The sequence below is a fragment of the Diachasma alloeum genome, unplaced genomic scaffold (assembly GCF_001412515.2).
Source record: "Diachasma alloeum isolate Michigan unplaced genomic scaffold, Dall2.0 Dall_scaffold_00914, whole genome shotgun sequence".
Taxonomy (NCBI): Eukaryota; Metazoa; Arthropoda; class Insecta; order Hymenoptera; family Braconidae; genus Diachasma; species Diachasma alloeum.
This window is the reverse complement of record NW_021681032.1, coordinates 115081-140773: the sequence shown is the minus strand read 5'-3', so window position 1 is coordinate 140773 and position 25693 is coordinate 115081. Positions and strand designations below refer to the sequence as shown.

The 25693-nt window shown below is 37.5% G+C and overlaps 1 protein-coding gene across 3 annotated transcripts; it reads right to left on the bottom strand.

The window, feature by feature from the left end:
* Positions 1 to 329: 329 nt before the first annotated feature.
* LOC107045376 (probable phospholipid-transporting ATPase VA) lies at positions 330 to 25334 on the bottom strand. 3 transcript variants are annotated; one of them, XM_015267653.1, is made up of 14 exons: positions 24790 to 25334; positions 16099 to 16638; positions 15517 to 15693; positions 14689 to 14949; positions 7511 to 7786; positions 7273 to 7441; positions 6463 to 6816; positions 6101 to 6393; positions 4168 to 5686; positions 3652 to 3903; positions 3365 to 3469; positions 3074 to 3261; positions 2611 to 2796; positions 330 to 1964 (listed from the first exon to the last, which is right to left on the bottom strand). In XM_015267653.1, exons 2-13 carry the CDS (start codon positions 16626 to 16628, stop codon positions 2616 to 2618), a joined length of 4305 nt encoding a protein of 1434 aa, XP_015123139.1. In that variant the 5' UTR covers positions 16629 to 16638; positions 24790 to 25334; the 3' UTR covers positions 330 to 1964; positions 2611 to 2615. The 3 variants fall into 3 exon arrangements, with proteins under 3 accessions (XP_015123139.1, XP_015123138.1, XP_015123140.1); XM_015267652.1 differs by having other exon boundaries at positions 2620 to 2796; XM_015267654.1 differs by having other exon boundaries at positions 2675 to 2796.
* Positions 25335 to 25693: the final 359 nt, after the last annotated feature.

Here is a 25693-nt window from a genome sequence, read left to right as displayed (position 1 = left end):
TTTTTCTAGTGAGATATTTTCTACAGACATTTTTCATCCGCTCCACAAAAAAAGTTGACAGCAAAAAATTTGCTATCTGTCTTAGATACCGAGAAACTGACCATCAGTCAAAATCACAAAAAATGTTGAATAGAAAATCATGAATAAATTTTCACTCAAATGTGAACTGCAATTGCCATAAACTGAGAATTATTTCGCTCGAATGGTTTTGAATTAATTTGAATTACTGAATGAGCTATGAGAACAAGAGTTACACAATAGTTTACCTCCTGCATATTCACTGATTAACAAATGGGTTCACCGCCCCAATCAATAGGTAAACACTGGAATAAAATATATATGAATATTTATTTTATCTATACAATGTATGTACACGTCAGTGCTTTCCACCCTCTCTCATCTCCAACAATTACCTCCAATTGTCTTAAAATTTCAACAACGCCAACGTTAGTTCTCCCCAAATTTGAACATTATACCTGAATATATTTCCTACAACGAACAATGACCCATAAAATTTTCGTCTCGTCTGTCTAATTTTCGTTATCAAAAAATCATGATGATGAAGAATTTCCCTAATTCCCCACATCATGAGTAACATTTATCAATGGTTCGTAACAATTTCTTAAATACGTTACTTAATTTCTTCAAAATTCACGTACATTAAAATTCGGGTTTATGTAAAACTTAACATGTATTAATTATACCTCTATATTAATCAAAAGAACGTTGATTCCAAGAGCTTAGGTGGTTGTTTTCTTTAAATATCTAGGATTGTTCGAACACACATGCATTCATTGGAGAAAAAGAAATACTTCAGACAAGTAAACTAAATTTTAAACTAAAACCCAGACGCGCGTTGTGGAGAAAATAGGGAGAGCAGGGGATAATAGACGCTTAATCAGCATTAATTTGATATTGATAGATTGAAATTTAACGAATTAGCGTCATTACTATTTTTAATAATTACTTCTCACGCCTAAATACTGTTAATTAATTTTCCCTTTTCAGCAAAATTACAACAGATATTTCCAATTTAATTTTAGCTGATTAAAAATGAAGAAGTGTCGACTATTCACTTTTACAATTTTAATAAAAGATTTTTTTCTTAAATTAATTTCACTTGTCACGTTTAATGCCTCAGAAATAGCAAGTGATCACTAATATTTTGCTTACTAAAATGACACTAAATTCACCTGAATCACATCATTTGCTCGAAAGATAGTGTAAATTTAATTAAATCGATTTTAGCAAGCCCCCACTCTCCTCTAATCTAAAACAGCATGATTCAATGTACAAAAAAGCGAGAAAATAAGGATAAAAAATGCATCATCCCAGTGGGAGAGAACTTCTCACACCGTAATATTGACTACTGTTTACTCATTTTCAAAATGTATCAATAAATCGACATTTCCCTGTTTGCCTCATCTCTCCTCAATCACTCAACGTTGACACGTATTTCACTCCCTCATTAATTAATTTAAAGACTTGGTCCCCTTTAATAGTCACAGCCAAATGCAACGAACAGCAGTCCCATGTAGGGGAGGCATTGGAAGGCCACATCATTTCGCAAATAAACAAGTACAAAGGATAATCAAGAAAAATTTGCTGATAAAAGAGAATAATCAGAGGTCATGTGACTGCTCTCGTACACTTCAATTAGGCAGATGTGATTTTCAATTTACTTTTAATTATTAAAAAATCTAAATGCAGTATTTCAAAGCGAGTCTTGTCTGTGACACTCAGTCTGGCACATTATGTTCATTTTTAAATCATGGCTTTCAACCATGAAATTAATTTCTCTATTTCATTTTGTTTGAAAATAATAACTTCGTTTTTTCCTACTGAAAAATAGTTTCTCCTGACTCTCGACTCCAGTTTTTCCTGCACTCTAGTTTCATTTTGGTCGAGTTTTTCAGGCAACTATGGTCGTTAGGACATTGCCCTTGCTTCCGTAAGCTCCAGGTCTGGAAGTGAAACAGAAAAATCGGTGAAATTTCAGTGTCAGAGGGAGAATGTGCGGTTTTTCAGTTCTTCATGCTTTCATGGCGTTATTTTTCATTATTATCCATTATTTATTTTTTATTCTAATAATGATGGTCAACAAAAAATTATATTGCGATTATTCCTGTAATTAATAATCGAGTGAAATTAATTTTTCATTCTCATCATAACGTTTAATGAAAAACTAAAAATGATGAGTTCATTCAAATTATGTGAACCAATTGTCCATCAGGACTATTGTTCAACAAATTGCAATTAATTATATATTACTATCAAATTAAATTCTTTTCTTCCATTCGAGTCTCTCCAACCGAATCCTGTTAATTATTTTTATTTTCTCAAATTAATCTCATAGGCATCGATTTTTTTAATTAATCGCAAAATTTACTGGAAATATTTGAGATTTGATTATCAATTGTTATTGTATTAAAAAATATGCATTTAATTGATATCCTCAATTGAGTATTTACGATGTAATGACGAGTAGTTTTTCTTATTACTCATTAATAGCATGAATAATCCGCATGTTTGACAAAAATATTGTCGATCTCTGATCTGGTAATCGATTCAGCGTATTAAGAAGCATGATCGACATGAAAAATTACCCACAATTGTTACCTTATGGTCGCGTGTTGTGTGGAACGCGACCAACCAGCGACTAGACCACGCTCACCTCTTCCTGTTACTCCCTGTTGGCAATCATCAGTTGCACGATTACGTTTCATACGATAGTGTAATTTCGCACGTTGAATCATGTCTGGTGTCACTGTATTCTTTACAGTCTTGTAAACGAGTCTGGAAAAATAAAATAATGTTTATTATTTCAATATTTCTATTTTATCAGGGGAATAAATGAAACCTCAATCATTGATGGATGAAAGCCTCATTTTTTGAGAAAAATAATAAAACAAAATAATGAAGCAAAATAATTTTTACTTCAAGTCGAGTAAAAATTATTTTCTAGCTCCAATTAAAATATTTTATTTCGACATTTTTTATTTCACATTTTCAAGCATGTGATTATCATGTCAAGGTGATAATGGACAATAAAATAATTAAAATATCGATTTACCTCGGTAATGTGGCAAGGACGGAGGCAAGCAACACAGTAAGCCAATACACCCATCTTGAAATAGCCACTGGCATCACCCAGTACGACCCCGGTAGTCCAATGCAGCTCACACAGATTATATTGTATAACAGGCAGAATCCGAAAAATAGTCCTAGTGATGCCAGTATCGTGCCGACATGTATAATCGTCTGTAACCCAATTTCAAACCAGAATGATAAGTTCTAATGGCTCCCACAACTCAACATTAATTAATATAAACTGAACTTGTCGGTTTTCAAATTTACAACTCACCCATGATCTGATCTCGAGGGAGACATGAATAAGCATTACGGAAATACAGGAGGTAGTTATTGTGGTTCCAAACTCCCAGATGTCGACATCGGAATCATGATAAGCCTGAAATACAGCAGCATTAGAAAATTAGAAACAAGACAATTTAATTCAACGAGGATTTTTTTCCTGAACATTTGGAATTGTAGACAGGCAACGAAAAATTTTTATGAGGACCTTTTGCAACTTCAATTTATAAATGTATTAAATTTTATGAAGTAAAGAAAAAACTCAAAATAAAAACTTACAGCTTCTGTGACAAAGAATATAATGATGCTTTGATACAAAGCATCAGCCATTGTAATCCAAAACGAATGGGGTTTGTAAACAAGCCCAAGTCTTCCTCGACTGTAGAGCTCGGGTGATGTCAGTAAAATATTTGGTGATGCTATTCTGTCGTAGATTCCAATCGCCAGTGGCGGCAGTGAGGTAAATAGTAGATTGTAGAGCATCAGGTACATTTGGTCAATCATTACGGTGCCCGAAAATCCGCAATAAAGCTAGAAAAAGAAATTCATTTTTCATTATCATTTTAAAGATTTTTTTATTGCTGCTTTAATAGTTAATAAAAGAAAATAATTATAAGTTCATTCAAATTATTCTTATCAAATTTAATTCTCTTTTAGTATTGATTGCCATTGTTATGAAAGTTATTTGATTATAAAGACCGATTGATTAACAAATTGTAAATTTTTCAATCACTCATTCATAAAATAATATTAATTTTTTTAATAGAAACTAGAAAGAAAAATAGTCAAACTCACCTGATACCAAAAAATCAGGAAGACAAACATGGCATTCTTATAAAAAAAATAAAGTATCATCCTGGCAAGTCTATCATAGCACCAGTGTCCATGAAGTAGCAGTAACCTAGTGAGCATGGGAAACCTGGCAATAGCGAAATCAGAAGCCATAACAGCCTGTGTCCCCTCCCTCCCCGAGACCCCAACGCCCACATCAGCAGTCTGAATCATGCTGACATCGTTGGCCCCATCCCCAATGGCGAGAGTTCTCATCCCCAACTGTTCCTTGACAACCCTGACGATATAAGCCTTCTGCAGAGGAGTAGCTCTGCAGGCAAGAACACTCGAGCAACTCCTGGTGAGCTCCAGAAAGGGTGCAGTGAGCCCAGACCTTGGATCCAGAATGAAAGTCAGTGTTTTTCCATCAACAACAAGAGCCCTCTGTCTCTGCCAGGGTGCTCCAATCCTGTGGGCAACCCTGTCAACCTCATCAGCCCCAGAAGTTCTAGTCTCAGAGGCAGCCTCATTGATCCTCCCAGTGTCCATCCTGATGGCCTCCAGGAACCCGTGAATCAGGCCCTCAGCCACTGACTTTGACCTCGCCTGGAGCCTCAGCAACTGCATAGCAGGTGAGAAAAGCTTGGCAGAGTAGGCAATGTTGACAGCAGTCTCTGGTTTGTCCCCAGTCAGCACCCAAACGACAATTCCAGCTGCAACGAGGGCTGCCATTGCCTCTGGCACCCCCTGCTGGAGCTTGTCCTCGATTCCAGTGGCTCCAGCAAGTGTCAAATGGGCCTCCAGAGATGAAAAAGATTCTCTGATCCTCCTCTCACGATTGTCATTAGCCAGTTCAGCCTCTGAATGCCTCTGTCTCCATGCCTCGAACTCAGTGGATGACAGGGTTCTTCTCGCCATCACCAGGGTTCTCAGCCCTTGTCTAGCGTAGGAGTGAAGGAGCTGGCGAATTTTAACTGTTGCTGGTGACTCTTCCTCCGATGACGTGAGGGACGAGAGGAGAGTTGAGTCGGCCCCTTTCGTGTACAAAACTATTTCGTCAGTGTGAGGATGTTTGACGACTATTGACATGCACTTTCTGCTGGAGTCAAAAGGTAGAACGTGAAGAATTTCGAATGCCAGGGTTGACTTGTCGGGCAGTGATATGACAGCGCTGCGAGCTGTTCTCTTGATGAGCTTGACGTCGTAGGCTTTTGCTGCGTACACCAGGGCCAGCTCGTCAGGGCTCTCTGCTTCGTAGATTGGAGGGGGTGATTCGGAGCCCAGGGAGGTGTTTCCACGAGCATTGGGGGAGGATGGACTCCCTCGGGCTCCGATCGGCGAGTGCTTCCGGAGGAGGCCGATGTTCAAACTGGGAATTGTGGGGACGTTGAGGAGACGTGGACGAGATATCTTTGTGGGGAGATTTGCTACGCTTATTGCTAGGGGCTCCAGGGGTTCCAGGGGCTCTTGGGCCGGAGGGGCTGCTGAGGGCGCTGGGGGCGGTGGAGGAGTGGTACTTCGGGATTCGGAGAGGCGAGTATACCTGTTGAAATTTAAAGGAATTATTGATAGAGTTTTTATTTTTAATTCAATTTAAATTCACATTTTTCAGGAATTAATTGTCATCATTTGAAGTTTTATTAGAATTCTGTTTGTTTTTTTTCGTATATTTATATTCAAAACTATACACTTGGCTTGCATTATTCAATTATAATTTTCTGTTCTAATAGATATTTTATTGAAGAGAGGAAATATAAGAAATTCTTGGTCAAACTTGGAATTGTCTGGGTTTCATTAAATTAACGAAAAAACAAACCAACTAGACAGAAAAATATTTTGAAACACAATTTTTACTCAATTCATATGAAATAACTCTCTGAATAGTTTGATATTTACGTTAGGTGAATAAAAAATGAGAAATTGTATTTAAATAATGATTTCTGGGAATAAAAATTACCTCATAGCAGCCCCATTCTTCTGTGGCTCCTCGATGACACCACTGGAATTCATGAGGTCATGATGTGGCTGAGTATTAACAACAACAGTATTACAAATGGCCAATAGTATGAGAAACTCTTGGAGCCGATGACGTGCATTGCCAATCAATAAATCCTCCTTCAATCTGGTGCAGGCAAGGATATTCTCATCCTCACCGCGATGTCCATAATCCTGACCACCCACAGCACATCTGCGGAATATCATCTTATTCTCCGTTAATGTTCCAGTTTTATCCGAGAAGACGTACTGTATCTGTGGATGAGAGTATCATTTGAATTGTCTGAATGTTCGATAAATTTAATTAATCACTGGGTTACCCACTTGACCCAGTTCCTCAGTAATGTTGAGGGCTCTGCACTCAGCCTTGCGTCCAGTCTCAGGATCAAAGAGTGACGCATCGTGACCGATGTGATATACCTGCCCCACCTTGGCCATCTCCATGGTCACGTAGAGGCTCAGGGGTATCATCACTTGAAGAATTATCACGAATGTCCAGAATGTCAGCATGCCCTCATAAATGGGCTCTTTGAAGGAGGGAAGGAAAGGAACTGGGGCGTCGGTTGTGAATGTCGAGAGCCAGAATTTAGTGCCAGCTGCACCCACGATGCAGAGGACCACTAGGATCACTACACACCAGACTATGTCCAAATTCATCTGTCGCTCCAGTCTTGATCGCTTGGGAAATCAAAGTTTAATGTTTTTCAGGGTTTTGATACGCTATTAGGAAAAAATGCGTTGTCATGGGCAATTTAGTAGTCTGAATTCAATTTAGGAGGAAGAATGATGAAATTTGAAATTTCAATGTCCGAAATTTTACCCAAAAAGATTTTATTCTAAAAGTCGAACATTAAATTCAAATGAATTTTCAAAAGATTGAGAATCCAAAACGATAGTCGACTAAATCCTCAAAATTTTCAATCATTTCAGAATTATATGGACCATTGCAATTGCAATGTCCTTAACTATTCAAGAAATTGCATGCAATTTTGTCATTATTAAAAATCGCTAATAACGAATGGCTGATCCATCCATCCGGATGCGAAAAAAATTTTCATTTTGCTCTGCAAAATAATTTGTTTTACTAAAAAATTCGACAATACCTAAATTAGTATTTAATGATCGGATACCTACTTTATACCTCGGTCCCCCATTATTGAGCATCGCCTTGGTCTCATGACCGGCATAAACGACAATGCCCTCGACAAAGTCGGTGTTCTTCAATAGGCATTCCCTCAACAGAAGATTCTCCGTGGTAACCGGCACTCTCGCGCCATTAGGGTGCACAACTGCGCCGTAAAACCTGTTGAATACCCCATTCAGTGATTTGCCAGGACAAAGGAACTCAAATCACTGAGAAACCATCACTCACCTGTAGATCTTCGTGCTTGGCCGATCAACTTCGACGACCGATCGAAATTTTGACGGTTGGAAGGTGTCCTGGAGGTCCAAAAAACCGCGCACCACCTGTCGTTGCTTGAGATTAGTCTCGCCATCGAGATTGCACGTGTCGAGGAGGGCAAATCCCTGGGGATCACTGCTGCGGAGCAGGAGGATATCAGCTGGCACTACTTCATTGTTAGACAGATGAACGAGATCACCGACCTTCACGTCTTTCCACGGAACTTTTGCGTAACGATCTACTTCACTGAGAACACAAAACAATTAGATTTTTAATTAATTACGTAATATTATTATTTATATTCATTATGAATATTAAGATTATTAATTGTTTAATCAATAGATCAAATAATTCACAAGAATAATTTTCACAGGGGGAAGTCCTCTGTGTAACAATTTCAAATGAAAGTTGATTTTTTCATAAAAATTTCGCTACATCAATTCCATAATCAAAGAATAAAAAAAATATTGCCCACTCACCATCGATTATTATCATCTTTAATCACGTTAGGAACTCAACTCGAGGATCAAATGAATTGATTATTTATATTTATTATAAATACCAATATTATTAATTATTTTATTATAAAAAAGAATATTATCATCTTTAATCAGGTCAGGCCCTTGAGGACCACTCGAAGATAAAAAATTATGACCCTGAAATGATTGAAAAAGTCCACAAAACCTATTCTAATTAAATTTATCATCCACTGAATGAATTTCTGAGAGAAGCACTACTAGTTCCCAAGTTGGACACGTGCAAACATTGGAAAAATGAAATGAGCCTCAACTCCCTCGATGCATGTGCCCGCGGAGAAAAAAACAGAGTTCAGATATATTTTTTCCGTTCGTTCCATGAAGAAAACTTGGGAATCAATCAAATTGACAATTGCCCCTGAGAAAACGTCACGTCGACCCGAAGAGTTCATATCAACTGGAAAAGGTCGTATTTATAAGACCGATAAATGATCGAGAAAACGTTATTAGATGATTTATCCATCAGAGGGGTTCTCTGCTTCATTTAGGAGCCACGGGGATGTTCATTATTAGAACCACTGAATCGTTAATGCTTGTAACGAAGTAAACTGGACTGGGTGAGCTAGACTCGATTATAATGCAGATCATCTCAGGAGGGTTCCAACGCCAGCTAGACTGGTCTTTCTTTTCGATTTTTTTTCAGTAATCAATTCTCAAGATAATCAATAATTGTTGGGAATTTATGGAAATTTAGGTAAGAGGAGGATGAGAAATTTCAATTTCCAATTTTGAATTGAATTTAACATGAAATCGTAAAAAAAAATTCATTTCAAGGAATTTCTATGGAAAATGTCTCAGTAGAAAAAATTGTATGGAAATATCAAAAGTAAATAAAAGTTTAATAAAAAGTTCTATAAAAATCAAATAGAATTTTTTTTCAGTCGAACTGATTCGCTCGCTTTTTCTATAAATTATTTCGTACGTATTGTTTTCTCCTTCTGAATTAAACTAGACTCGATGAGCTAGAGACTTTTGACGCAGCTCTCAGAAGGGTTACGACTCCAGAGCGAGACCGATACTGAACCGGTCCCAGCGTTATTTCCCACATTTTTTTAATTCAATCTACCTGATAATGGCAAGTCAAGAAGTGAAATGTCTCTGGCACCTCGTCCCTCGTCACAGAGTCGGGTCACGCGCCATTGATCGACTTGCAGCACTCTACCGAGACCAAGACCAAGACCTCAAACTCATCGAAGATGATTTAACGTTTTGCATCCACTTCCTGTGATATTTCCTACATTAACGAAACTGTTTTTTCTGGTTGTACGTAAGCAAAGACATAGGTATCATTGAAACACGTAAGCCTGGGGGATTCAGGTGATCCCACGTTCACTTCCGCGTGCCTCTACATCTACATCTTTAGGTAACAAGGAGACATCAGGGGAGAATGAAAATTATCGTGGAGATGTAAATGCTAGTTATTAACATTTCAATTTAGGAAAGTTGGGAAGAAAAATCTGGTAGAAATTCCCAGGAGTTTTGCGGAAAATGCAATTACTGCACGAAAAATTACATTATTTTGGAACATTGCATTAATATCAAAATTAATGACATATATTAATGGTGAAGTTTTAATAGTAATTTAAGAAATTCAGAGAAATGGTTTATTTGAATTGAATAATTCCATTTGAAAAATAAGAAAAACTATTTCAAATGGTCTGAATTAAGTGAATTGCCTTCATTTTTATTAATTTTCATGCAACAATAAGAAAAACCTTTTGATAAAAACGGTTCATCAATTTTTTCAGCAAATTGTGAATTTTCAATTACGAAATTCCTTGAAATTTCAATGGAACCGTCCAAATTTCAGTCAAATATTGTCGACATTGAATTAAATAAATAGTTTTTATCACTTAGCGATGAAAATTGTTTACATGGTGAAGATAACGAATAAACTAACATCTAATAATAATCCTTTATTCGCTTCAAATGAATCTCTGGATAAGACGTTACGTCATGATTTATCGGTCTATTTTTTTAACAGAATTATACGGTTGCAACGGGTTTGGGAGGCCGTTTCCAGTAATCGAAACCGATCAAGCATGGAAAATCATGTGATTTTATTGTATGTGGGTGAGAATAGGTATCCAACTCATAGATCAGTGTTTCAAGGACGTAGAAACGATTCATCAGGGGGACTGGGTACACATACGGGCGGCATATGGGTGTGTGCTTTCAAAATCTCGAGTGACTTGAACTCAATACTTCATTCAATTGCGAATGAATTGAACAATCCAAATTTTATTAATTGCAAATTAATTTGCTAAAAATTTTTTTACAGCATTTGAATTTTCAACAATGTGACTTTGAATTGAAAAGATTGACCAAATTTTTCAAGCCATCGTTTAATTTTTTAAAGCCATTTTTCCATCTTCTTTTGGCTGAGAATTCTTTTGGCGCATCTTAAACATCAAATTCGATGGAATTTTTACGATTTTAAATCATGTTTATTCGAAATTTCAGTAGTAAAATCCCAACAGTGAATAGTTTCATCGGATTTATCTCTGTTTGCTCAACAAAATTAACATGCAACCCTGTTCAGATATAAAATTGACGTATCTACGTCTGCTCTATCGGTTGACAAAGTGGAAAAAAAGGGGGGGAATGTTATTTTCCAGGCTGATACCAATGTTTGTTCAATATTTTACGTACATCACCTTTGCCAATGGATGATAGGAGCTATCGATTTATTCGGGAGGGCTTGATATTTGAAGGGAATCAGTCCACAGTAGCGTGGAAAATCAAACGACTGCAGTAATTCTGTTATTGGATTGATAATGAAGCAACGCCGATGGCATTGTTGTTCTTCATTACTGAATAATGATGAACCGTATGGAATTTTAGATAAAACTGAATCTTGGACATGCAAATTCATCATCAACTTGGCCTCAATTGCACGTAAACAGTAATGAAAGCGGTGGTGACACACGTGGAATCATATGAAAATATTGACGAAAAAATCATTTTCCATTTGATGCAGACATTTGAAGGCTGTCACGCAATTTCGACACCTCTGTGGAAATATTTCAAACACAAATGTTTTGGCTGGAATAACAGAACCCCCTGAGAAAGAAACAAAGCAGAGGAAAATAAGGCATAAAAACATTTTATGTGATGTTTTGTTTGAAACAAAAAATCACTGTTCTTTATGAGAGATCTCAATAGCATGGGAGTCTTTGAGTCTTGTATGGGAGTCTTTGTCTGATTCGTTCAGGAACGTGATTCTGCATTAATTACTAGCGCTTGAAATAGTGTCGCGAGCCACAATGAATACAATTTAGAAAAAATTTCATGACATTTTAGGAGGTGGGGCAAAATAAATACCTACTTCGGACATTTTTTAAATATTCGTAACTCGGGAACAAATTCAACAATTGAGATCATACTGGGCTCATTATAAAGCGAAAAAAGTATATTTTTCAAGGAAAAAGAAATTATGCCATTAAAAAAATTATTTTTTAAAATAATTAAGTATTCATTTTGTCCCCTCGACCCCTAGTGTTAGAGATTTCTAGGCATTTCGTCATCGAAAATTCACAATTTGATTGAAAAACCAATGGAATGTAAACTAAAATTTAATTACTCCATAAAAATGAATAAAAATCAGGTAAATAAATTTTAGAATTTTCAATTAATGGACAATTCAGCGTAATTTGGTACTATATATTCGTGTTGTGACCAAAAATGCAAGGAATTGGGAAATTTTCGTCTTCCTGATGTTACAAAATTTGGAATTTCACCCCCAATGTCACCCCCTGAAAAATTCCTAGTCATCAACCCATGAAATTTCACATTCAATTACAATTACTTGAGAATATGTCCCTCCCTTCTCTCTTATCATGTCTTCATTACCAATTCATGGTGTATATTATTCACTGATAATTTCGATAACCCCACCCCCATTCACATGAAAATAATCTGGCATGTATGCGTGAAAATCAGTGGCATGTTTCCCTTAAAAACCAACTCCTTTCCCCCTGGAAAAATTACAGCTCTTCATAAAAGGCCTGCACCCTAATTCGTATGAGACTCTTTGCCTACTCCACATAAGAACGTGATTCCGCATTAATTACAACCACTGGAAACAGTGTCACAGGTCACCCCATGAATTAAACATTCAACATTAAATTGATAGTGTGAAAAGAGTTAATGATATTTGTAGTGAGCCCCAGTGACGAATTCTAATAAAACGTGTCCCGTTTGTCAAACGTGATGCGGCGACAGAAGTAATACCGATAGGTGGGAGATACTGCTGATGCAACTGGTGACGTCACTGGAAGCTCTGCAGCACCGGTATTAAAAAAAAGCCTATCGAGGTCTGTTGGAATATTAGAGCACAGCTCTTTTATTAAAATACAACAACTACTCTACAAAGATTTATTATTTACTTAACAGAACAGAAAATTGGAAATGTAGAGAAGAAGAAGAAGAAGAAGGACTGTGTCCTCTTGAGTCGTAAAACTTTATTATTTTGATTGTCGTTCTCCCAGTGAGAATTTTCACTTGGTTATCGCCTCCAGTCTCAGGACAACTGTCCTCAAGTACAGACGTGCCTTCCTCGCGCAAATAAAAAGATTTTAATAAAGTATCTGATTGCTTTGCCACATTTATTTATTCACTTGCACCCATATTCCATCAAGGCCTGTGTGAGAAATAATTCTCATCGATTTTTTAACATTGAGAAAAATTCATTCGATTCATTAGAGCGAATTAATTCGTCGGGGTGACAGTAGCTCTATTAGACGACATATTTTTCAATCACTTGCGCGAGGGGAAAAACTGAAAGGGGAGAACCTTGCATGCGTTATGTAGGTAAAGGTCGAATAACACAGATGCCAGGAAAGGTAAGTGGGTCTCTGTCACTCTGTTCGATTCCTCCTGCACGTATGTCTCACGCACGTGTACTATCATCATGAAAATGTTCCATATAACAGGTAGTTGGGGCTCACGTGTTGATAAGTGAATAGGGTGGATGGGAATCGAGATTATCAATGAATGATACACACCATGAATTGTTAATGCGAAGACACTTGGGTATTGGGTGAGTGATTGTATGGGAATTAAACAAATCGCCGGTGAATTATGAATACTCGGAGGGAATGTTTAATAGCGAACAAGGCTTGGGTTATCTTGTCGAAAAATTATGAGTCAGGGAATGAGTGAACTGGGAATTACTGGGTTCAGGGGCCTGATTATGTTTTAGCGATGGAAAGAGGCATTTTCGCTCAATTTTGAGACTGATATCTAATCATCGTAAAGCGTCCCGAACGGAAACAACATATAGGTAGACATATATGTGACATATATTGTAATCATACCGCATATATTTAATCTATATTCACTTATATGTACAATATATGTCTATATGTTGGATATATGTGTCTTATATATGTTCCACAAACATAAACCCAATAGGGAGGAAGGTTTAGGTCCATATACTTCTACAGCACCTGTTCAATAAGATCTTCACACCTCTAGGAGAATAAAAACATACGAAAACCCTTGAAAGGTTCAAGGGCCTGCGCCGAGGCAAGGTGAACCCCCGCTTGAAATTAAAGGAATTCACGATCAATAAATTTTTTCATTACACGTCAGGGCCCACACATGAACCCCCGTCCGATTGGATTGCATTATGAATGAAGTCTACGACACAGCCGGTCATACCGAAGCACCAGGCCTGTATTGTGGTCAGTTGCCACCCCACATAGAGAGTTCGTGCAACCTCAACGACGGAGAAACTATCAGCGCCTCGATCGAATAAATCCAATTGTTACACGTGCTAAAGTCGAATAAAAGGGAAAAAAACGTGCCCGACGGAGGGTGTTTGCACAGCCATAGTGGCTGAGGATGTGCACGAAAACACCTCCTCCCATGTCTTTATACCGATTGACCTGGGAAAATTATAGACTTTAGCCTTATGTCACCACAAAAACTTGTAATCGACAAATGTTTCTCCTTATCATTTAATAACAAAATATTGACGAACCACAGCAAAAAGTTCCATGACAATGAGAATTCACAAGTTATAAACTGTTTTTTAAAACTCGTTTTCACTTGCTGTTGACCCAAAAAAAATAGAGAATGACGTTTGACCATTGCCGAGTAATGGATGATTCAGGATCGATATTACTTTCGCTGCAACGATGACAAATGATAAATAATGGAATGGGCAATGTTACCAGATCTGATGGTGACTTTATCATTCATGGAAACGTGGAACGGTCGGGGGACACGCACAGAAATTTAATACATATTTTCTTAATCGCAGTCATCTAACTTTGTTGGAAAATTAGTCCGGACATTTTAAGTGAAAAATATTGATTTTTGGGACAGATAAACTAGTTGATTTCACGAATGTTCCATGAAATCGCAATTTTCGGGTCTATCACGTTGAAAATGATGGAAGATTGGGAAAATTCAGGCAATTTTCGCCATTCTGCTGCTAAAAAATTGAGCATTCCCTTGAATTTTCAGTGAATTTTGAAATGTCATGATTTTTCCCCCTTTAAATATATAAAAATACATAAATATAATACTACTGAACTATCCACGAAATGTCAATTATTTTTCTAACATAAAAAACAGGTCGATAGACCGATAAATGAATCTTACCTGAGATAAACTCGACACGTTGAATTATTGACACGCTGATCACTGGCATATCTTCTCCTGTCCTCGAAGAAGTCCTTCAGTGCTGTCACACCAAGAACGAATAATACTGGTATCATTGCTATTTCTTTACCGAATGCATTTATCGCTGGCACCCAGTTCAGCAGGACAATGAAGATGAAGTACAAATTTGCGACACGATGAAATTGCTCCATGAGATTTCGGGGTAAGAAAGTCAGAGCTGTGTATTTTGTTGTGCGTACCCTTCAGAGATAACATAAACAGGTAAATGGGGATTATGTAAATGTCAGATGTTGCTGGACAGCCACGAAGTTCAGGGTTACGAGGGAAATATATTTAAAACTTCAAATGGCTTGACCTTCTTTAAGCTTTTTTGTTGACATTGGGATAATTGGATTGTGGGGAATGTCACGAATTTTACAAATATAATATCACGACGTGTGTGACATTCTTCATGTCTTGCTGCATTGTCCAAATAATGAGTGACTTTTATTTTTGAAATAAAATAATTAAATTTAATAAGGAAAGAAGAATGTCACGATTTACGGAATCTTTCACGTTTTTTTTGATAATTACGAACAGTTTCTATAAATAATTTATAAATAATCCATTTTCCACCATAAAAATCATTTGTTCGGAATCGTAACAAATTTATTCATCCTCAGAATTTTACCAGGAATCGATTTCATGCATAAAAAAATTAGGTTTCCGAAAGTTTAACAAATTTCAATTATTCATTTATCAACAAGGAATGTTTTAAAAAAATGATAATTTTGTGTAAAATGTAATTTTCGAATTGGCGAATTTTACCTGTTGTCATGACTGCCATTGGGGTGCTTCTTCGCTGGTGTTTTTGGTGGTACCAGGTGATTTGGTATGATGGTCCTTAATTTTGGCTCCTCGGGGGGTGACCCGAAGCACCTCGCCCACGCACGCCTCCACCAGGGTGGCGCTGCACTACGTCGAATTGTATAGATTGATTCTGACCTAGAATTAATATCCCTTATTTATGTATGAACGCATAGTTCTTCACTTGGTTATTGGACGTTCATGAATTTTAGATATTCTTCCTGCATATTCAAGAGCCTCTTAGCTCTGAAAATTTAATGTGCAGGGGTAACGAGTCAATCGACCCTTCACCGAAGGGTAAATAATCATTATACACATTGAATTATTGAGCATTTATTGGAATTTCGGGGAATTCCGGCGTTGAAGTTTCATAATTTGATAATAAAATCAGTGGAAAGTGTAAATTTCACTTGAATTATTCTATGAGAATTGATACAAGTCAGAATTCAGGTGAATATATATTTTGTTTTGTCTAAATACTGCATAACTGTTGAATATTCAAGGAATAAATAAATAAATGAATAAAAAATAATTTCATCTCACCTCGACGCCTGTCGTGAGTGCCCTCGAAAGGACGGTGTTTTGGCAGTGGCAGGTCTCGTCTCCTCTCGATGTCCCGGTGGTAGAATGAAATCCGTCCTGGAGCCAACTCTGCTGTGGCCAGTGACGGGGCCCTGCACGTCCACCACTTGTCCCTGAGAGAATGCCCTCTGATGTCCAGGTTTTTTTAGAGCCGAGGGCCGACCAGCCCCAATGCTCCCGGTGGGAAAATTCGCTGGTGATCCCAGTGTCGATTGCCAACCAGTCGACGAGGTCGCCAGGACACCCCCATGACTCGCTGATCTCGTGTGTCTCTGTACACCTTGACGCCGACGTTTCATGTCCTCTTCGTTTAGCTCGGTGAATTCCTCTGCAACGTCTTTGTACCATGGTAAATTTGTCGTTGTTATCGTTGGAGGCGATTGCAGGGGATTCAGTGGTGGAACGCGGGGCGGTATTGGTCCTGGGAATACATAGAGCGAGGTCTTCTTCTCTGGCTCCTCGCACGCTGCTTGCATCCCCCTCTCCGACATACTTGCACATCTGAAATTACACAGTGACATTTTTTCTTCAAATCAATGCTTCAAATGCTTTAATCATTATTTTCATCAATTTTTCTCTACAATTGCGTTTTCATTTTTTCTTATTCTTTCAGGATATTTCAATTCTGAAAAAATATAATAGAATAAAATATCCTGTAATAATGAAAAGTCTCCCATAAAAACAACAATTTCAGTAGCAAAGCAGTAAAAGTCTCATGATTTCACAGACTCCTCAATCAATAAAAACCTTCCAATCTATTTTTCTCCTCCAAAAATTATCGAGCAATCAATCCTTTTCAAATAAAAAAGTCATGATACGGCTGCGATTAAAAATATCTCTGAATAAAGAAGACTCGTTTATTACAGTCTCCCGTTCATTGTCAAAAATAATAATATTGATTCAGACGATGCGGTGAAAGATGCAGAATGGATTATGGGCTTGTCAGTTACAAGTGTTTATCAAGTGAACGGTGTTAAATTTAGGTGGCAATCCTCTTCACACAAAATCACGTGAACACTTGGTCTGGCGATCTCTCTAGGTGATATCGAGGTGTGCTATATATGCAGTCGTGATGCGAAACTTTGACAGCTGTCATCATTAATTATCCACACCTGTATGAACAGCACACATCGATCCCCTTGGGGGGGTATACAGTGATAAAATGATGGAAAAAACTTTCAACACCCTCGGTAGAGACACGAAAGGCGTATGGAAAAATTCAATGGAAAAACCGAGGGAAATAGACCTTTTCGCGTTGAGAGATACTAGATTTTCCGACACTTTTGCCAAATTTTCCATATAATATCATATGCAGTACTGGCATTAATCTCTTGATCAAACACTTTCGAGATATAAATTTATTATATTATTCTTTTGATTCGAGAGCGAGTGCATTAGGGGTCGAGCCATCAACTGGTCGATGAATTCCCTTTTATTGTTCATTTAGCAGAAAAAAAACCCCAAAGTTTCAAAGGTTTCGAAACAAAGTTTCTAGAGGTCATAAAACGTCAAGACATCACGAAATTTCTCTTTCGATTTACGGGATCATTACAATAACCGACCGCTATAAATCGGCAAGTTGAAAACTGCATCGATTTAGCAAGAAATTCTGAAAATTCCTTGCTGGCTGAATGAAATACTTTCATTTGGCGCGGAGCCACCGCTTCCTTCCTTCGATACCTCAATACCACAATTCCTGCCTCAATCAGATGATTGCATTTTTTGTTATGTAGTGTTTCGGAAAAAGTCTAGAGGCAGTTGATTGGGCAAAATAAAACATTTCTCGTCAACGAAGGAATTTTTATCACTCTTTCTCTTTCATAACGAACCGGCTATCGAGTTTCAGCCTCCAAGGTCACATTACGGTAATACGTTATGTGGACACCAGTATGTTAATGCATGTAATCAATTATGCATCAGGGTATTTCTCGAATTATTAATGATCACCAATTAATTTAGAAGTGAATTAGTGAAATGAAATTAATTTAACGGCGAAAAAAAGAAAATGAAATTTCGAATTTCAATGAAAATTGAATGTATTTTCGAATTGTTGAGCAGCAAATTGCTTATAATTTCGGTAAAACTGACACTTGATAGAAATTTCGAAGGAGTGTACTTAAAATTTGAGCCAATGATTTCTAACATTGTGTAAAATAATCACGAATTACGAATCATTTCAAATTGAATTATTTAATTCATTAAAAAAATAGGAAAACCCTCGACGATTTTCCTTTGAACTCGTTTGTTCGTAAACAAGTCGGTCAAAGGGTCACAAGAGTCACGAGGGCCAAAGTGTCAGATCTTAGATTTTTCCAGGGGGAAAGTCGACTTTCGCCAAAATCGAATTTTTTAGCCGGGTGAACGTTGATTCCAACTATTTAAGCGACGGGCTATTCAGAACTCTCAAAAGTATGTGGAAAAAGTGAAAACTGAAAAAAAAAATTTTTTCACCGGGTAAAAATGTAAAAATTGACTCATCAATTTCGTGAAACTGATTCATTCAAAAATAAATTCGACTCATTCTGTTTTACCTGCATAATTTATTTATCGTACTAGTAGGCTGGAATGCACGAGCATCTGGGGCTCGTTGCAACTCCCACATCTGCTCGCAATTCTTCAATTTTCTTGGAGCTATTTGCGAGCATCATTGCATCATCTCGATTCATCAGTGGTATCATTTCCCGAAACATCTGACCTCGGCGTTTATCTGTCACTCAAGGTTCCATTGATAAAATTTTTATCAAAGGTAGACGACAAAGATTGTCGCTGATCACTCAAAAATAGTTTGCGTAAAAAAATACGCCGATGATTTTAAGGATCGCCAACCAGGAGAGACTCCTAGACCCCACTGGACAATGTTGTCACACGCTGCGTGTTGTAGTTCTGGCCGACCAATATATTAATTTCTGCGTGTGGTAGTGCGAATAGCCACGGTGAAAAAAATATGTTGCCAGTATTTTCGTGATATGAATGGGTGGGCTAACGTCCGGTCCTTTCACATGATAATACTCGGGGAATTAGAATGATGTAATTCGACTTTCTTGTTAAATGGTTATTCATCTCGACGGATAATCATTTCGGAAAAAGGTCAAGAAACCTTTCTCTAGCTAAAGCAATTCCCAATTAACAATTTCTTCATATATTTTACTAAAACAATTTGAAAGAGTAGAATCTATTGAAAATTAGATGTTAATTTTAATAATGGTATATCAGGTATTAGTCTTTTGGGAATTATTCACAAAGATTTTTGTGAAAATACAACAAAATGTAAAAATTTCACCGAGAAACGGTGAAACGGAGAAACCGAGAAATGCAAGGATAATTTTCAACAAATTTTTCTCTTGACATCCACAAACTTCTTCTATTCTTTCCTCACCAATACGACTTTTTTATAAACCATCAACATAAGAAAATGACTATTAGCCTCATGTGCACAAAGGCAGTGTGCAGTTTTCCTCAACGTAAAGCCAATAAAAAAGAAAAAACCTCTATTTCCGTATTACCAATATTCCCCCGTATAGTATAATGTCCATGCGGTTGTGTCACCACACAATAAACCGTGACCTCACTCACGCATTAACCCAATCCGTTCACTTTTTTCCTCACAATCCCGTCTCTCAGGAAGGTTTACGTAATGCCCAAAGGGGGTACACATAATCATTAAAAAAAACTCCTATGCACGTAAGGTAACTCTCACCATACGTATCACAACGAACCATGGGATTCAGGTGATGTCAGACCCGAGTCGAGAATTTGGTTCTGATTGGACGTACACAGGTCTTTCAAGATCTCTCCAGACCTAAATGGACCTGGTAAGTCCTAATCAGTTCTGCGACGTACTTTTCCAGAGACCTTTCGAATCCTCAGTTCTTTTCGGTCCTGAGAAGTCCTCCTCGATGCTACCGAGAACGCGTGATTTTACGAGCGGGTGAAGGGGAAGGCATGTATGCGGAGGGTTGAAATTTGTAGCCAACGAGGAGACAGGGTTGCAGAATATATTTTAGCCACCCTCATCTCCCCGTTTGCAGGCGGTGTTTAAATAAAAAATAGTGAACGTTGATTCTGTATTTATTGACCCCCTGATGCCAATGAAACCCTCGGAGGTGACAGAAAAGGGGAAAAAAAATTTTTCATTTTCACGTGGGTGAAGGGTGAAAGTCGATTTTCACCAAAATTGAATTTTTTCGACAAGTGAAAGTTGATTCTGTATTTTCTAACAATTCTGATGCCAATGAAACCCCCGAAGGCGCGACAAAAGTCGAAATACAATTTTTTTTTCACCCCAAGCCAAAGAGTCAGATTTTCTGTTTTTCCAGAGGGAAAGTCGACTTTCGCCAAAATCGAATTTTTTAGTCGGGCGAGTGTTGATTCCAACTATTTAAGCGACGGGCTATTCAGAACTCTCAAAAGTATGTGGGAAAAGTGAAAACTAAAAAAAATTGTTTTTCACCCGAAGCCAAAGATTTATTATTAGATTTTTAGGTTTTCCCAGAAGGAAAGTCGATTTTCGCCAAAATTGAACTTTTTAGCCGGGTGAACGTTGATTCCAACTATTTAAGCGACGGGCTATTCAGAACTCTCAAAAGTATGTGGGAAAAGTGAAAACTAAAAAAAATTGTTTTTCACCCGAAGCCAAAGATTTATTATTAGATTTTTAGGTTTTCCCAGAAGGAAAGTCGATTTTCGCCAAAATTGAACTTTTTAGCCGGGTGAACGTTGATTCCAACTATTTAAGCGACGGGCTATTCAGAACTCTCAAAAGTGTGTGGAAAAAGTGAAAACTGAAAAAAAAAAATTTTCACCCGGACCCGAAGGGGTCAGATCTTGGATTTTTTCAGGGGGAAAGTCGGTCAAAGGGTCGCAAGGGTCACGAGGGCCAAAGTGTCAGATCTTGGATTTTTCCAGGGGGAAAGTCGACTTTCGCCAAAATCGAATTTTTTAGCCGGGTGAACGTTGATTCCAACTATTTAAGCGACGGGCTATTCAGAACTCTCAAAAGTACGTGGAAAAAGTGAAAACTGAAAAAAAAATTTTTTCACCGGGGGCCACAGGGTCAGATTTTCCGTTTTTACTTGGAACAATGGTCAGATTTGTTAACACTTTTATTTTTTATTTGGATAATGCATGCAAGCATAGGGACAAGAGTGGCTAGAATAGATTCTGCAACCTTCTCCCCTTGTTGGGTAAAAATTTCAAGCCTCCGCATACATGCATCTCCCCTCCACCCTCTCGTGAAATGTCGATTTTCGAGATTAAAAAAAAAACAATAATTGCATTTTTTATTTCAATAACGCATGAGTAAACAGGGATATGAACGCAGATTTAATATAGGCCCATAGAATTACGGGGACCGGCAAGGATTTGAAAAGTCTGAATACAAGTCCTGCTTACACCTAACAAGTGCTGAAATGGGACATAACCAGAGGTAGAAAGGTCTCGGAAGCACTTGTGAAGAGGCTTCCCAAGACCTATCCAGTTCCGAACGGAACGACCTATAAGTAGAACTTGTCAGGTCCAATTATTCGACTCGGGCGAGGAACCATGAATCCATCCCCACCGAGGCTTTATGCAGAAAAATGGGCCATGCAATTTGTGTGAATGTGATCTCATTTCGGAGAGCATGAAGAGACCTTGGAGATGACCCCAAATTTATGGAGTTTTAGTCTGCCAGTCTTGAATTATTAATGATGCACAGAGAAAACTAAGTTTTTAAATATTTCTGATTTCTATCAATTTTTATTAAATAATTGAACCCAAATTTACTATTTTCACTAATTTTTTCATTAAATTATGATTTTGTGATGAAGAACCTGTCTGAAATTTTAGTGAAACTATCACTTGATAAGAATGTGGAAGAAGTGTAGTAGAATTATTCTAGAAATTTCAGCCCAAATTGTTTCACAGTAGTTAACTTAGATAATTCAACATTCAACAAGTTGTAAAAAAAGAGAAAAAGTTATTAAATTTGAATTTTAGTGGAACTAACACTTGATAAGAAATTGCAAAAACTAAAAAAACAGCGGAAAAACGCCGAAATTTCATGCAAAAATATTCAACAGTGTTTCTCATCTACCGAATAATGCTTGTTAAGACTCCGCCGCCGCATTTCTATAATCTATCGAGTTTTTCTAACTTTCAGAAACTTTCCTCCTCTGTGTGGAAGATTTCCCTGCATACGAAACGAAACGATAATTAAATGATCTCATTAGAGTTTAATTGGCCAGTGAATAGTGCTTGAGGCTGAGGCATCAGAGTGTTCTCTTGACCCCTCGCCCCAACCCAGAGTCAGCCAGAAAGTGGCACTCGCGACAATTGTCGAAGATTGACATTTTTATCTTTTAATCACACACATTTTTACACGTGGAATGGAGTGGGTGGTGCCCGACGTACTTGATTAATACCTCGAGTCGACTGTCAGGGCCAAAGAAAGAACGTCAGGACTCAAGGTCACTCGACATTTCTCAGGGAAAATGGGGAAAAATAGATATGAGAGATTGTTTTGGGATTCACTGCACGATTCAATCAATCGCCAACCTTGTAAAACGTATAAATAACGGGGTCGAGAGCTAAAAATGTTGGGTCATTGTGCTGACGTTTGAATTCCGGAAGCAAATTGTTCTAAAATAAAACGGATGATTTATGGGGCCTTTGGTTGACATTCTGACAAATTGGGGAGTCACTTTTGAGTGAATAATCGGACATTTGGTTTGGTTGAATGGTTGTTTTCAAGGTAAGGGTTAATAGCGTCAGTGATTCGCAATGTTATCTACATTATTGATATCAGCAATCATGGCTTTTGTGCGACGATATTGAAATTTTTGGCTGAATTTTCGATATCAATTGCCGGAAATTGTTAACAAGTATTTCCCAGAAAAATCATTTTTTTAAATCAATTTTCTCGTAATTGAAACTTTGAATAATAAAGTAATTGCACAATGTTTAAGCATAAATTGAATTTTTAATGTTTAACGAGAAATATTTGAAGTAATTTTATTCTTTAAAAATATCTTAAGTACTTGAATATCGTCGACAATAAATAAATAAATAGAATATTTTTTTGAAAATCCAGACAATATTTTATCGAATTCCATTGTCGGGACGGTCTCACTCATAACTCAACTAGTTGTATTATTTTTTATTTTCACAATCGTCACTCTGAAGTGTTAACAACGTGATTTAAACATTTATCTATGCGATAGTTATCAAAAAACATGGCCCCCTGCATTACCACAATCTTCCGATCGCCCACAACCGTTTAAACCGTGTATTTTCATAGCTGGGGAAGCTCATTACCCAATGGAACCGTAAACGTGAACTAAAAATCGAGGATAAAATGGAGTGGATTCGCTGGAATGACCCAGTTACGTCAAATCAGCCAGTTCAGGGGTCATGGGCACCAGGTGGTTCTCAAATGACCCGTGAGCGTGACACAAAGCCATATGGATTTTGTTGTGTTCCATTATTAAAAGGAATTGCGTGCCACCATCTGGTGAAATGGTGAGTAAATTGCTCGCTCACTAGATCAACTAATCGGGATTAATTCCGCGTGCTTTAGAGTGAATGGGACCGAGAATTAATTATTGAGCAATTTTTTTTCCGGGCTTGAGGAGGAAAATGATGGCAGGGTCACAGGAAGCAGGAGGAAATTCGCGTGCGTCCGACTGTGATGCAATTCTTGTTCTCATTCGCCTCTGAAATCTTGGGAAATTTTTAATAGACCGTGTCCCGTCCTCGGAAATCCATCTTCGTGTCTTTCTTTTTGCTAGTTTTATGTCATTGAGTATGGAGTGAAATGTGTTTATTATAAATGGATGAAAGTTGATGGTTTAAGGACGCACTCAACAATTTTTTTATTTTTCAAGCGTAGAGACATTGGAAATTGTTGTTTGGTTTTTTCATTTTGCCACAACTGTTGTAATGACTTTTTCTCAATTTTCCCTCATGAGCCCAAAATATAGCACATTTTTTTGTAAAAAAAAATCGAGTTTTAGAAAATGGATAAACATATTTGATAGTGAAATCCATCTGATGTACTACTGAATTGAAAATTTCAATGAAATAAAAAACAAAAATATGAAGAGGGAAGAGCAATTACCAAAAATTTGGAATTCCCTTCAGTTTCTTGATATAAATAGACAATTAACAAAATCCTCAATCAAAATGAAAAAAATTTCATTTCATTTCACTACTGAATCAATAACTTCAATAAAACCACTCGGGCGCTAAAAATATATCGAAAAACGTCAAAATTAGTTGTATCGTGAGTGCAAACTGATAGCTTCCTGACGGAACGTTAAAAAAACAATTCGATTTGTTGCGTCTCGATGGATGTTGAACATTGGAAAAAAAAACATGGAAAACAATGAAAAATAAATTAATACGAATAAAAAAGAAACATAAAAACCATAAAAACAAAAATATGGAGATGAAAGAGCAATTACCAAAAATTTGAAATTCCCTTTGCAATAAAAAATTGCGAAGTAAAAATTCTCCGCAAAAAAAAATGGCCAGAATGAATTCAATCTCCTTCCGAGATAAAAAAAAACCACTGCAATTGGTGTCTAGCGAGCCGAGTGGGATACCAATAAATCGAAACAACTGTAACTGTACAGTTAGTTGAGATCTATAATTCGTTGGATGTCATTCACCTACATTTTTCCGGGAGCTAGCAACGCGTCCACGTGGCCCTCACTTGGTCCTCAACAAGAGAGTCCTTCTGGTCCTTGAGTCAGCCAACGACAAGACCCGTTACATCACTGGATGCACATGAATCCACATATTTGAAGCAACAGTTATCCACTCTGAGTTCACGAGTTCAACTGCATTAACTGCATTCGCCACGATAAAAAAAAACTTCACCGGAATTCACAGCACTGAGTCTGAGCACTCGATTCAACAATCACAAAGGCCTCAATTTTCGATTTATTTATGATTCCAAGTTTTCTCTCCTCTTTTTGTTGCTCGCTCAACGCACTCGGCTTTCCCCCCGGGAAAAAAATTAACCCGAGCAGTTTAAAACATGGAAAAAAAACACACACTCTGTTTACCGTTACGAGCGAACCACCAATTGCTCAACAATTAAACTGGAGTAATGGTTGTATGGGCTGTAATGCCAAAAATAAGTTGAGAGTTGGAACGAGCAGAGTGTTGAGGCGATTGTAGTCAACGAACCACAACACCAATGCTCCACTCGTCGTTCGCGCACTGACATCACTGCGACGTTTACCAGTTACCACACACACTCGCTGCAATTTCGGGCAGCTGGCGGCAGCTTTTTTTTCTCCTCTTTTTTCAGGTCTGTGGTATATACCTCGCACAGTGCGTGCGCATCTGTACACTCGCGGAATGGGTAGGGGGCACCACTCTTCGCTGGCCAAGAGAGTGACTGTTGGTAAAATAGAAAGAGGCGATCGATTCGAATTTTTTGGCTGGAATAATTTATGAACGATTAATTTTTGCAAGGGTTTGAACAATTTTTATTGTTTTTTTTTAAATTATGAAAAAGGAATGTTGAACAAATTGTTGTTTGTTCAAATGTGAATGATATTGACTGCTT

Bases quoted from the DNA above. Each gene is read 5' to 3' on its own strand.
- LOC107045376 (XM_015267652.1), bottom strand. From the start codon at position 16,628: ATGTCGGAGAGGGGGATGCAAGCAGCGTGCGAGGAGCCAGAGAAGAAG. The intron at 2,797-3,073 runs GTAAATCGATAT...TTATTTTTCCAG, and splicing joins GTCCTTGCCACATTACCGAG to ACTCGTTTACAAGACTGTAA. The intron at 1,965-2,619 runs GTAACAATTGTG...TTTCACTTCCAG, and splicing joins ACACAACACGCGACCATAAG to ACCTGGAGCTTACGGAAGCA.